At 40.4% G+C, this 13,423-nt stretch overlaps 1 protein-coding gene across 4 annotated transcripts in view; it reads left to right on the top strand.

Annotated features, from left to right (window-relative positions):
- LOC109041868 (zinc finger protein basonuclin-2) overlaps positions 1 to 13,423 on the top strand; it is a 293,909-nt gene that overhangs the window by 25,213 nt on the left and 255,273 nt on the right. For 3 of the 4 annotated variants that reach the window (XM_019058363.2, XM_019058364.2, XM_072296173.1), the window contains one exon: positions 4,480 to 4,628. In XM_019058363.2, the coding sequence (XP_018913908.2) occupies positions 4,480 to 4,628 (149 nt within the window). The remainder of the gene's footprint in view (positions 1 to 4,479; positions 4,629 to 13,423) is intronic. The other variant, XM_019058365.2, reaches the window with a different exon arrangement.

Genomic DNA, 13,423 nt, shown 5'->3' with positions numbered 1-13,423 from the left:
AACGTCTTAGAGGACAGATAGCTACGTTACAGAAACGACGAGAGAGAAACGAAGGGGGTCGAAATATTCGAATTCTAGCTTCACGTTTTTTTATAAGCGGCGCCTAAAAGGATTCCATCTCATTTTTGTGTTTTCGTTACGCACGCCACGCCACGCTCCAGGTTTGGTTATTTATACCTGCCTTCTTCCTCCAGCAATCGTGACAGCCGAGTGAGATACCACTATTCGGCCACGTGAGAGCTCGGGTTGCCTACACTGAAAACTGAAGGCAAACTGACAGTGAGCAGTGAGGTAAAGTCACCGTTCCGAATGTCACAAGTTACAAGTCGTGCATTTGTTTTTTATTAAAGGATAGGGATTCTCGTCACTAGATGGGGGGGGGGGGGGGCGTCGAAAACTCCGAAATTTAGCGTCACGTATTTTATGAACGGCCACATCCGTTTGAAAATTGTTTGAAATAATGGGGCCCCGACTGAACTTTCTACAATTAATTTTAGTTTGTAATTTGATCTGAAGGGTCCGAAAATTTCAAGGAAAAATATTCATAACGTTCTCAAAAATGAATATCTTATGCGGGGCAATTTGGCTACACTCGAATGCTCATACGACGTTTTTCCTTACACGGCCGAGCGTACCTAATTTCTGTGAAAACTTGACAACGCAGCCTGTTATTAAATCGTGTGACGCCACCGGAGCGACGACGTAGGCTAGGCTCGGTTATTAGTTCATTTTTTTATTTCATTTCATTCCGCTGCCGTGCCGATTCCCCACCCCCACCCCGCCCCGCCCGCCCCGCTGACACGATCGGTGTCTCACCCTCGCGACGCGGCGGCGGCTAACGCGACGATAATTAATTTATTAATTTCCGTTTATTTGTTTCACAGAGGGCAGAGCAAAGCTCAAGGGAAGGGAGAAGCTATTTCCATTCGGCTCCCACCGCAGTCGTGCCTCGCTTTTTTTTACCACCCGTTGCGTGGGGAGGACATTATAACCTAATTCCGGCGGCAGGTATTTAAATCCGGATAAATGAAAGCACAAGAAAAGGATTCGTCGCCTTGTGACGCGGATTATTGTTTTGTTTAAATTAAACGTTCTGCAAATCTGCCGTGTTACGGAAGAACGCCGTATGAACATTCGGGAGTTGCCAAATTTCCCTCGATAAAGCGTGCACTTTTGACGACATTTATACATATTTTCCCTTGAAATTGTCGGATGTTTTAGATTAAATTGCGTGCAAAATTGTCTGAAAATTTTGGAAAATAATATTCGCAATTTTCCCTGTAAATTCGGTATTTATCGGAGAGAAACTTGGCAACGTCTGAAGGCTCATAAAGCTTGCTCAGCACGGCAGAAAAGCACTTCGTATTTAAAACCGCGTTCAGCAGAAATGAACCTAGCTACATCAGCTATTGTCAAATTTAATTGAGCAATTTAAGTGTCTACAAGAAAAAATTTGTGCGGATTCCTTTGAAAATGTTAAGGAATTTGCTTCGCACTATGCAGAAAATTCACTGAAATTCGCATAAAAATCCGCACAGCCGTTTTCATGTTAAAAATTAAATTGCCTAGTTAAATTTGGCAATAGCTGATGTGGCTTGGTTCCTATCAGCTTAACACGGTCCATATCAGGATGTGATAGATAAATGAACTCTCTATTCGTATAATTTACATCGGGGGAAAAATCTGTCAAATGAACTGCCAGCACTGTGTTCTATCTATCGTATCAAGCTCAATCATATAAAATCATAAGAGTAGCAGGTACCACATAACGTCTGAAGCAAGCAGCACTTCGGGGGTTTTGGCCGCGAACAGTTAAGAGGAACAGCCCCCAGTAGTTCTATACGAATGTAGGTGCTGGTGCTCATGGTGCTAGTAGCCGGTATTTTGCCCTACTTTTTCAATTTGGAAACGACAAAAGAATCGAAGAACACACTTTCAATATTTTTGTCAATAGCTGAGGTAAATTAGACGCCATGGTATCATCACGGCTGTAGGTATCAAAGCGTAATCAGGTATTGTCTGCGGATGCGACTATTTTAACGCTTAGGAAGTGTTTTTGCCTACTCGGTGAATTGAAGGCGAATCACACCGCCCAGACGTTGGCCGCGCGCCTCGCGATGTGACAGTCGCCTTCTTTTCGGGTCAATAGGCAAGAACAGCTCCTGAGTGTCGGAATGGTCGCATCCTGAGATTGATCTAAGTGCATTTCGCTCTTCTATTTAGGTTTAGATCGGGGTGGAAGACCTCGGTAGGCGTAATGACTCGTGCTTGTCTCGGTTACAGCTCTGATAATTACAAACTAGTCCGCATGGGAAAATAGCATGGAATTCGTCGTTATTTCGTAGGTCTCTGGTCTTGATACGTATATCCATTTCTATTTGAGCTGCAGAGAGTGTGGAGGCACATGGATGGTAGAGCTTATCTTAAAATTCAGTTACGTTCTTTTGTCATGAGAGAGCGACTATTCGTGTGGTCGCGTCGGCGTGGCGCAGCGCATAGCCGCAAGCTGATTTGGAGCATTTTAGAATGCTCTTTTCGTTTAATTAACTCTCACTTTCACCACGTTGGCTGAATGAGGTTTCGAGCCGGGTAAACTTTGCCAATTAATGCTTTCCGGCCGACTGTTTTAACGAAAAATGATAACAGTTACTCGATGGAGTGACAATATTCATTGATACCGTTATTATCTATTTCACTAATTTCAACCAAGCTGAACTTTCGCCATTGACAAAGCTAATTTTGTCAGTGAGATAAATTTTAATTAGGTAACGGTATGTGATGTAACCCGATGTGATGTTTCTTTTATCACAGTTAAATGTCAGATTTGTCTTTCTCCTCTACATATACTCTTGGGGATAAATTGATGGCTGCATGAATGATACTGACGAACCTTCTGTTATGAAAAAATAGAAAAAAAAAGAAAACTGATGTCAATCTTCAGTTAGCTAAAGAAATCTCAGACTGTGCATTAATTCAAGGCACCATAGAAATCCCGTGTTTCTAAAATGCCTCTTACTGAATATTCTATAATTTGAAAATGCAACACTTGATTTGTCAGCAATGGCCTCTTACTTGAAACATTATTCTCTTTTATTTTCTAAAGTAATGGACAGAAACATAATCATGTCCTACCAGGTTCAAATGAATCATTTAGTAATGTTCATACATGTTCCGAGGTTTTCTTTTATTTTTCTTATTCTGAAGTATATAACAAAGAAAAACTTCAAAAGCTTAAACTTTTTTGCTAAGCACAGTAGTTTTATCTGCTGTGACGTAGGATTTTTGGGAGCGTTCATAAATAACGTAACGCACATTTTCGGCATTTTGACTCTCCCCCTCCTCCCCATTTTTAAAGATTTTGTGCTTTAACACGTAAGAGAAAGTAGCGTAACACTTTCCTCGACCCCCCTCCCCCCTAAAACGTTACGTAATTCATGAACGCTCCCTCTCCGTCGTTTTCCTGACGAAAGAACGTAACTTCATTTCAATGTTGTCAGATTTATCCTCGCAAGTTTTTTACCAGGAGAATTTGGGGCATTTCTAAGTGAAAATTTCACCGATTGCTACTTTGATCTCATGCGAAAATAAGAAGCATTTTGGCTAAAAATCAAAATGGTACACTCTTGTTTTTATTTTTTATTCTCACTCAAATTTAATTATTCGAGTCAATTTTGCAGACTTGGAATAGAGTTACGTTCCGTCCGGGAATCAACGATTTCACGGAAAAGAAAATTTCCGCGCATTTTACAATTTTGTCGTTAAAAAAAGTGTCGGACATGTTTCAATGTGGATTTCACAATAAAAAATTTCCTTTATTGTAAAGTTTACATTTGAAACATGTTGGACATATTTTTTAACAATTTAATTTTTGGTTCAGCAATCCATTTCTTTCCGTGTCGGACTACATCTAGCAGATATGAACCAAGCCACACCAGCTATTGCCAAAAATTGGTCAATTTAATTTTTCACATTAAAACGGTTGTGCGGATTTTTGTGCCAATTTCTGTCAATTTTCAGCATAGTATGAAGCAGATTCCCTAAAACTTTTAAATGAATCCGCACACAAGTTCTCTCGTAAAAACTGTGCCCAGTTTTCGGCAATGGATGATGTAGCTTGGTCCCTTTCTGCTAAACGCGGTCCATTCGTGCTGCCGTACTAAGGAAGAACGCCGTATGAACATTCGAGAGTTGCCAAATTTCCTTCGATAAAATGTTTATTTTTGCGGAAGGTTATGAATATTTTTCCTTGACATTTTCAGGAACTTTAGGTAAAATTGCGAACAAAATCATCTGAAAAATTGGAAGGAAAATATTCATAACTTTACCAGGAAATTCGCGTTTTATCAAAGGAAATTTGGCAACGCCTGAAGGTTCATGCGGCGTTTTTCCTTAGCACGGCAGCGTGGGTGTCGAGCATGTTCCGGAGACGGACGCTCGAGCGAAACTCTGCGAATCTAACCCGTGCGTTGTCTGTTTCAGGTGAGGGTCGCGGGCGGAGCGGGAGTGGCGCGCGCGGTGGCGGCGAGAAAGGGGTAGCAGCTCCACGCATGCGTGACGCCGACCAATCCAAAGCGAGCATCGTCAACGGCGGCGGCCCCGGCCCCGGACCCGGACTCATGATGGAGGTGGTAAGACCAACTCTTTTTTTACTCTCCTCCCCCCCCCCCCTTCCCCCTTCCTCACCCCTCGTCCCTGACCCGCGGGCGTGAGTGTCGTGATTCGTGATTGTCACCCGAGCCGAGCCCGGCACCCCCCCCTTCCCCCTCCCGGGGCGGGTGAGTGATTCGTGACTGTCATCGGAGCCCCGGCCACTGGTGTCGCGGCGCGACGCTGACGGCACGGCACAGCACGCCCCTCCCTCGCCGGCGACGACGCCCATCGCCACGCTGGAGCCTTGTCCCCTGACCCCTGTCCCCCCCGTCCCCCTGTCTCCTGTTTTGTCCCCTCCAAAGTCACGTTTCTCGTCAGTAGTTACGCCCATCTGAATCTAGTTTCCTTCAAAATGAACTACGAGACGAGGTACGAATTCGGACGTTCTCATACCGATGGCCAAAATGCATCCCCGGAGAAAAAAAAGAGTGTTTAAGCCAAAGTCTAGACTCCTACACTGGAAAAAATAACACATTGGATCTAGAGTCCAGACTCTTGAAAACATTGACAAGAAAAAATACTCTTGATTCAATCAGATTTAAGCTCAAGTCAAAAGGAAATCCGCTCAAATTAAGAGGCTTGGTTCTTGATTTAAGCAAAAATCCGATTGAATCAAGAGTATTTTTTCTTGTCGATGTTTTTAAGAGTCTGGACTCTAGATCCAATGTGGTTTTTTTTCCAGTGTAATAGATTTGACAAGAAAAAGTACACTTGATTCAATCGGATTCGTACTTGAATCAGAAGGCAAACCGCTTAGACTAAGAGGCTTATGGCTCTCGAATCAAGCAAAAGTCCGATCGAATCAAAAGTATTTTTTCTTAATTTTTTCAAGAGTCTGGACTCTGGATCCAAGAGCCTTTTTCCCCCAGTGCAAAATCACGTGCCTCCATCGCAATTTTTCAAAATTTCGGCTCCTATGTAACTTTTTCGAAGAGCAACGAGTTAATTTTAAAACTTGAAAGTATAGAATATTTTACTAACTTAGAAAAAAAAATCAAGGAAGTTTTCAAGAAATTACGTCAATAGTTATTCAAGGAAACAATAAAGTATGACAGGAAGTCTGAAACGTTGCAAACGGAGATACGTGGTTTCGCACTTGGCCGTCGATGTATGATTGCTCCTCAAAATTTCACGCAGATGCGATCTACGCGATGAAAACAACTAATACCAACCTTAAACCACGATATAATGACGTTTTTACTCAGCATTTGTCACGAAAAATTTGAATTTCCCTCTCGCATAAAAAACCAGAGCCTATACTTGAATCAAATCGCGCACACTGAAAACTGTAACGAGTATGACAGACCTTAGATTGCGAGCAGTATTCCGTCCTCATCTTGTGCTGTTTAAAAAGGAAAAAAAACACGCAAAATATTAGCCGATGTGCCGGGATTAAGGTATATTTTAAAACCACAGAGTGCCATGATAGCGTTTAGTGAGCGATTGAACTCAAGTAGGCATAATGAGGAAAGCCTGTATCATAGTGCGTAAAATCGCACCTTTGTCTAGTGGGTCCATTGTCTTAAATATGTCTTGATTTTGTTATTTTAAAACGTCATTTTCATGCAAGAAGCTCAACCATGCCCATGCTTTATTTCATTCAATGAATTGAAAGTAAAGCAATCCACATCCCCCGAAAATCTACCCGATTTCGTTAAAAAATCGCAGAAACTTGATATACCAGGTCGATGTACCACTCTTTGAATTTACCAAATCTATTTAGTGAGTGCAGTATGTGAAAGTCAAAATGCTTTATCGTCATTTTGGGAGCATTCATTTTTCATGAAAAAATGTAAGTATTTCAATCCCGAGAAAAAAAACCATAAATTTTCCGTATAAAATAAAAAAAATCAAAATTATGTCGACTCCCTGACGTGAAAATTAAATTCTACGTGTGAAAAATACTTATGTATCGATAGCTGACAGAATGCCCGCCTCTCCTCGTAATTTTACAAAAACCGTTCCTTATACTCATCTCAAAATATTTCTCAGAGCTTTGTGTTATTATCAGCTTCCAGTTAAACCGGTTTGATGCCCGATCGGCTGCCCAAGCAAGCATTTTTGAAGGGCTCTCTATGAGAAATTCGTGATTTTCTCAGCTCTCAGAAATCACTCCATGGGTTAAAATTGCTCGGTATAAATTTTCGAGAGCTTAAAATAATCGTATTCAAGAAACTAAGGGCATATAAACTTGGAGTTCAATTCGTTTTTAAATAATATAACGGGATTTACTTGTTTCAGTCTAAAATCATAATACAGAAGCCCCTTGCAAGAGGCTAATGTTTTTGTTATTTTCACTCAATTTTGGTCTCCTTGTTTAATAATTGAATTTGCTTGTCAAATTCTGAGGTCAATCATATGAAATTGCATAATTTATACATTCTTTTTTCCCCCTTCATTTTATTTTTTGTTTGGAGATGTTTGTGCTTTCTTGGGATTTCGAATACTGTAAACTTTCTCTTCTAATTGGCCGATTTTTATGAACTGAGACCTCTTTTAATTCGTGTTTTTACGGAAAGTAAGGAAAAAAAAATTGCTAAAAACTCACGAACCAATTTTGATTTTTTTTTTAAATTGGACGACATCCCTAGCGTGACGGTGAATTGGTTAATGAGCGTAAGTAATTGGGCGAGGGGGTGAGTGATCCCGGCTCGCTTGCGACCGTCATTAGCCAAGTCTTTGTAAGTTTAATGCGATTAAAAGAGGTCATGGACTATATTTTACTAAATGGAAAAAATGGTTGTCTATTATCATTTTTGCATTTTAATCTTTGATATTTATATATAAGGTGAGTATTATATATAGATGCAAAAATTAAAACATAAATTGAGTTTAACAAATTTTATCTTAGAATTATTCCATATTATTTAGATACCATTGAATTTTAGCTTACTTAAGTTGAGCTCAAATTTAGTTGCTTTTTCTGTTGTTTTTCGTATTGTTCGTCGAGACGCCGACGCAGTGATCAGGAGCGTGGGGAAGAGAGGGGTAAGTGGATTCCTGTATGAGCCACGTTTAGCTAATGGTCTAATGAGTCTCGAGGCTCATCACAGATTGCACTTACACAGATTGCACTATCATGAGTGGCGGTAGCCACCACCGGGCAAGTAACCTATCCTCCAACAATTGGCAACACAGCACAGCCCGGTCGAGGCAATGACACCATAGTTACACGAACTTGGCTTATTTGGGTTTTTCAGAGCACGGGTACCAACTTTTGAACAGTATAACCGAGGTTACAGATCTGTCAAAGCAACGTTTTGAACAAAACGGAGGAGTTAGATTCTCATTCCGAGAGTGCCGACCTGCTCAGCCATCCTCGAATCAATTCGCTTGATTCTGCTTATATATGCATATTTTAAATCAGCGCGTCGCATTCTTAGGCTTTTTTTAAAAAAACCAAGTAACGTAGACTCTTGGTATTCACTGCACATAAACTAGCGACCCCCAGAATGAGAAACAACTTTAAATCATAATTATTGATGGATAAATAAACTTTTTACACGCTTTGGAAAATCTCAAAAGTTCGCGGTAGTCACTTTTCGGTAAGGAACTAAGGGACTCGGTTATTGTATCGAGCAGGGTTCGAAACGATCGCAAAGGCGGTATACTACGTATACGCGCCAAAAAACACGCAAAATATTAGCCGATGTGCCGGGATTAAGGTATATTTTAAAACCACAGAGTGCCATGATAGCGTTTAGTGAGCGATTGAACTCAAGTAGGCATAATGAGGAAAGCCTGTATCATAGTGCGTAAAATCGCACCTTTGTCTTGTGGTTCATTCCTTCGATTTGATTTAAAATTGTACATATTATATTGTCTCATTGTACGTATTATATTATTGTTTGTGAATTGAATTTTACCTTTAACTTATGAAAAGGGCCTTTTTCATTCTAACGTTACGCAAAACAGCTGCAGTGGTATGTTCTGAGCGCTTGCGCGGTTACTTTTTGGACCCAAAAACAAACTTTTGAGGTTCGAAATTGGCATAAAATAGTTCAAGATAGCAGCTCAATACCACGCTTTTTTCATCATTGAAAGAATGGAAACATGTAAAACACCATAAAGATAAGTCCCTTTGAAAGATGAGGTTATCAGAGGCGATTCCGGGTCGGATGCCTGGAGGGCTCTCTACATAATATACGACCGACGACCGTAACAAACGTGTGTAAGTCCAGGATAAAATAAAAGCCCTGTCGTATTAAGGGACGATGTTGGTGCGGCGAGGGCGCCTTTTGCGAGCGGAGAAATCAGGATTGGAGCACCATTTCCGTTTCCGGTTTTAAAAACTCAAAAGGAGTAAACAAAATAAAATTCAGTGTTGTTCTTGTTACATCCTCGCCTGAGCACGTCGAGTGGTTCAAAACAGATGCCCTGTGACCCGTTAAAGGGTTGCAAAGGGTTGCCAGATTTTGCAGCGTGCGCAGTTCTGTAGTATAACAGTGCGAGGGTTTTTGAGTATATCCTAAATAGTATTATCACCAGTCTATTACTTATAAGTAATCAAGCTTTTCAGAATTTTACAGTATGTATTTTCCAATTAAAATTCAAAATATGCAAACGGCGTAAAACAAGTGAGTAAATCTAGAGGAATATACTGCACATGCGAGGGTTATCCAAAATCCTGATTTGATATTCTGTGTCCTATAGAAATCGGGCGGATTCCACTCTGAAGCTATAAGTTGGGTACATGTATTACAGTTAGGTATAGTTAATATTAAATCCAAATGGTCGTTTCCAATTTTTTTAAAAATCGAGTTGTCAAAGAGATCTCAAAATCCTGTAAAAAGCATTGGCAATTCAAACTCTAGATGCAAGATTCAATGTTTTAAACCTGGCGGATTGCGTGAGAAACAATAGAGTCATCCGAAAGTTTTTTCGGGGGCTGATAAAAAAAAATTGTTACGAACCCTGATGTTAAGCACTGAGAGTCCTTAACTTTAACGTACAGAAATGCATCTTAGAAATTCATCTTTAGAATTATCCTCAAATGCGCACAGCAAAATGATTTTGAAATTACTATTGTATTGATGACAAACACTTCCCACGAGCACCACGAGGTAAGGTTTAATAGCCCGGGGTGGAACGTCACTCAAGTTTAAGATGAAACCTTTTTTTTTTAGTTTTTAGTTTTTCTTCTAGTTTTTCTTTTCCACTAGGAGCAAAGAGTTGTCGGTCAAAAAATTCCTTCTTTGTATCAGCAAATATTTTTTATCTGCAGAAAATTTTAATTTTTTCGTAGTAATTTAAATTTTCGAAAGTTTGCACGTATAATTTAACTACATTCATCTAGAAAACTTATCCTTATCCCCTGCAGCTATATAACCCTCCTATACTCTGGGTTTTTTCATGAGTGTCCCCTCTTTCGCTTTAATATGACAGCCATGTTTCCAGCGAGTGTCGATCAAGAGGGTGGGCACGTAAGAGGCCGTGCATCCATCAGTTATTACAACCTACTTATTTCCACCTAAGTGGTCCTCCCACCCTTATCTCCTCCACCCTTTGCAGACTAAAATCTAAGCCTCGGAGCAAGGAGGGATTCAAAATCCGCCTAAAAAATACGCGCGCTCAACAAAAGAGTCGTCGAGCGGGGTCGTGTCAGAGGCGCACACTGAGCGGTGTTGCCAGACGCATGAAAAAATGGGGAGAAAATGAACGAATATTCAGTCAGAAATAAGGAAATTTCATAAGGTGGTGAAAATGGGCTATATGAGTTGAAACTGAAAAATAATTTTGTAATGGTTCACACCTCATTCAAGTTTGTATATCTTACAATTTGCAGAAGCCAATTTTTCATGGAAAAATTTGATGGTGAACTGTAAGTTTGAAGTAAATCATGCTTCATAAGCCAGTGAGGAAACTACAATACATGATTTTTAGTAGCCATGTTTGAATTTCTAAATACTTCTGGATCTCCACGAGGAACTTTTAGATGCTCCTTTACATGCTATGGCTCATTAAAAATTCAAGCGCATTTTGTACGCAAAAATTTTCCTCTACGCAACGCTTTTTCTTTCTTTCTTTCTATTTTCTTTCAATTCAGAATTTTGAATTTCTCACCCCTCCGCCATTGAGAAAATTGAACGGTACATATCCCATAATATCTTTTGATAATACCTAACCTCGTTACTGTATGATTGCTCCCAGGACATCCGTTTAAAATACTTAATTTCAAGGCACAGGTCTAAATGACATCTTCCTCCTAAATACTGGAATCGGTTTCCCATTTGCCAATTAGCTACTCCATGAAATATGTTGAATTAAGTTTTATTGAATATCGCCCCCATTAAGTCAACAATAGTTTAACCTAAAAAATGATTGTGAAAATACAGACGTGTCCCATAAAAAGCTCCTTTTAAAAAAATATGTAAAAAATTATTTTAAAAAATTCACTGATGGTTTGACATGAGACCGAAGTATGCGATCTCTCATATCTATGCTATCAATATACCCAGTGTATAATTTTTCTTATTTTTATTTTTGACATCATACAACCATGCTGACGAGCCGCGTCACATAATCCATCTCTATCTTTCAACGCTGTAGCGGATGAGTTTGAGAAGGATGGAGAGACGATCTCCTCACCTTCCGCCCCGTCCGGCCAATCGTTCGGAGCGCGGAGCAAGGGGTGAAAAGACCCCGGCTCCTCGTCACCGCGCACCGGGCAAAATCATAATATCAACCCTTTCATTTAAATACGCCGATGCTGTTATAATATAATAGACGGAGGGGTGCCGATGCGCAGTCGCCATTGGCCAATTAATGATCTCGTCAATCGGAGGGGGAGGGCTCCGACCCCCTTACCCCTTCCGCACGCATATCTTGCTTAATTGAATAGTGACCCAGCATTTTCCGGAGTATGCAAAGGGGTCGCGTTTTAAAATGTCCGCGCCGGCGTCGCCCTGTTTTCTGAACTAAGAGGCGGCGTGTCTCTATTATTGTTTGTCGATGATGAAGTATGCTGAGTATTAAGTACCACGCGCGGAGGCGGGGGGCGGGGAGGGGGAAAATTGAGCGTGCTTTTCAGAGTCAATACTCTACCGCGTGCTTTCTGTTTGATTTATCAATTATTCCGAGGGGGTGACCTCTCGTCCCTCCTCGTTGGATCCTCCTTTTTTTAATGATTTTCAGCGCATATTTTTCTGATGTGAAAGGGTTGCATCCGAAGGGAGCCTTTCGGTCCCTCTTCGGGGTTAAGGCGCTTAAATTGAGACCTCCATAATGCGGTGGAGTCTGCGTTTACTTACTCTGGAGCAGTATGACTCCGCTGTTCGGAAATACACGGTAAAATGACTAAATTAACGACATCTTGTTGAAATCGTCCCTTGAACTCATACTGTCCACTAGCTGCCATACGTAACTCCGTTCCGGCTTATTTCTTTTAATTGTTAAACACAATATTAACGTGTTTATTTATACATGTATTTGTTTATATTTATTACCACACACTGGAGAAAAAACACATTGGATCTAGAGTCCAGACTCTTGAAAACATTGACAAGAAAAAGGACTCTTGATTCAATCAGATTTAAGCGTAAATCAAACGGAAATCCGCTCAAATTAAGAGGCTTGGTTCTTGATTTAAGCTTAAATCTGATTGAATCAAGAGTATTTTTGCTTGTCGATGTTTTTAAGAGTCTGGACTCTAGATCCAATGTGTTAAAATTGAAAATCTAAATTTTCTCATGTTCCCTGTTCCCAAAATTGAAATAGCTTCTGTCTCACGTTATTCACAACTTGAATGTTAAATCTAAGTCTCTTTTGTGGTCAGTCAAAAAATCCTGCGGTGCTTCATGGTCAACGGACATTTTAAAAAATGAAAATAATAAATAATTAATCCTGAAGATCCTAGACAGAAAGGTTGGGGAGAAACGTGGTTTAAATGTTTGCAAAAAGTTAAAGAATGTTTTTTCTTGGGAAAAAGGTCGTTTTTAATAGATCAGATCACATTCATTCATGACTTAATTTATTTCGCAATGATGTCTCAGCGGCAGTTTAAGCATGAAGCATGTGCACTAAAGTGCTAAAGTTTGTCCAGATGGACCCTCGTCTAAACTCGGGGCTTGTGTTTAGCATGATGTGCTGTACTGGAAAGATTCTTCGAATCCTTCGTTGCTCACCGAGAAGTCATTAATGCAAGCGAAGCCCTCGACTCAAAGTTCATCGGAACCCAACGCAGCGGACGCACAGTGGACCGAGTCAATTAGAGAGGTTGGACATGAAATTTTTAACTAAAACTGCAAATTTTGATGGTTATTTCGTCACATTTTAAATTTTGAGGGGTGCTTTTAGAAGGATATGTTACGAAGGAATCAATGAAACCACTTTTAGAACCTCAAAATTTTGTATACACGGAGTTTTAAGCGTTTGAAGTTTCTTAATTTTGTCCGACCTCTCCTATTGACTGGATCCACTGTGGGGCGCGACGAAAGGAAACCCAGGGCTGGAGTCTTGAGCGGTTTTTCCTGCGTTTTTTTACCTCTTCAAATTAACTGGCGCTCGATGGGCACAAGTGAAACCTCCGTCAAGGATAGGTAATTTGTCCGCCCATGTATTTTCATATCAATCAAGGAGAAAACTCACCCCCTCCCCCTCGATCCCTCGCTCATAATTCCCGGGCGCATCGCGGTCTCGCGTATTCTAATATCCTTCATTTTTCTCCCCATTCCCTCTTTTTCCTCTTTTTTTCTTGTTATTCATTTAGGTCAGCCCGAACAAGCGAGCAAGCTCGTTATAAATAAAGAAAACCTCGAATTTTAATCAAGATGAA

Source organism: Bemisia tabaci, chromosome 2 (assembly GCF_918797505.1).
Source record: "Bemisia tabaci chromosome 2, PGI_BMITA_v3".
In the NCBI taxonomy this organism is placed as follows: domain Eukaryota; kingdom Metazoa; phylum Arthropoda; class Insecta; order Hemiptera; family Aleyrodidae; genus Bemisia; species Bemisia tabaci.
The sequence above is the reverse complement of the archived record's forward strand: the minus strand, read 5'-3'. Positions and strand labels throughout refer to the sequence as shown.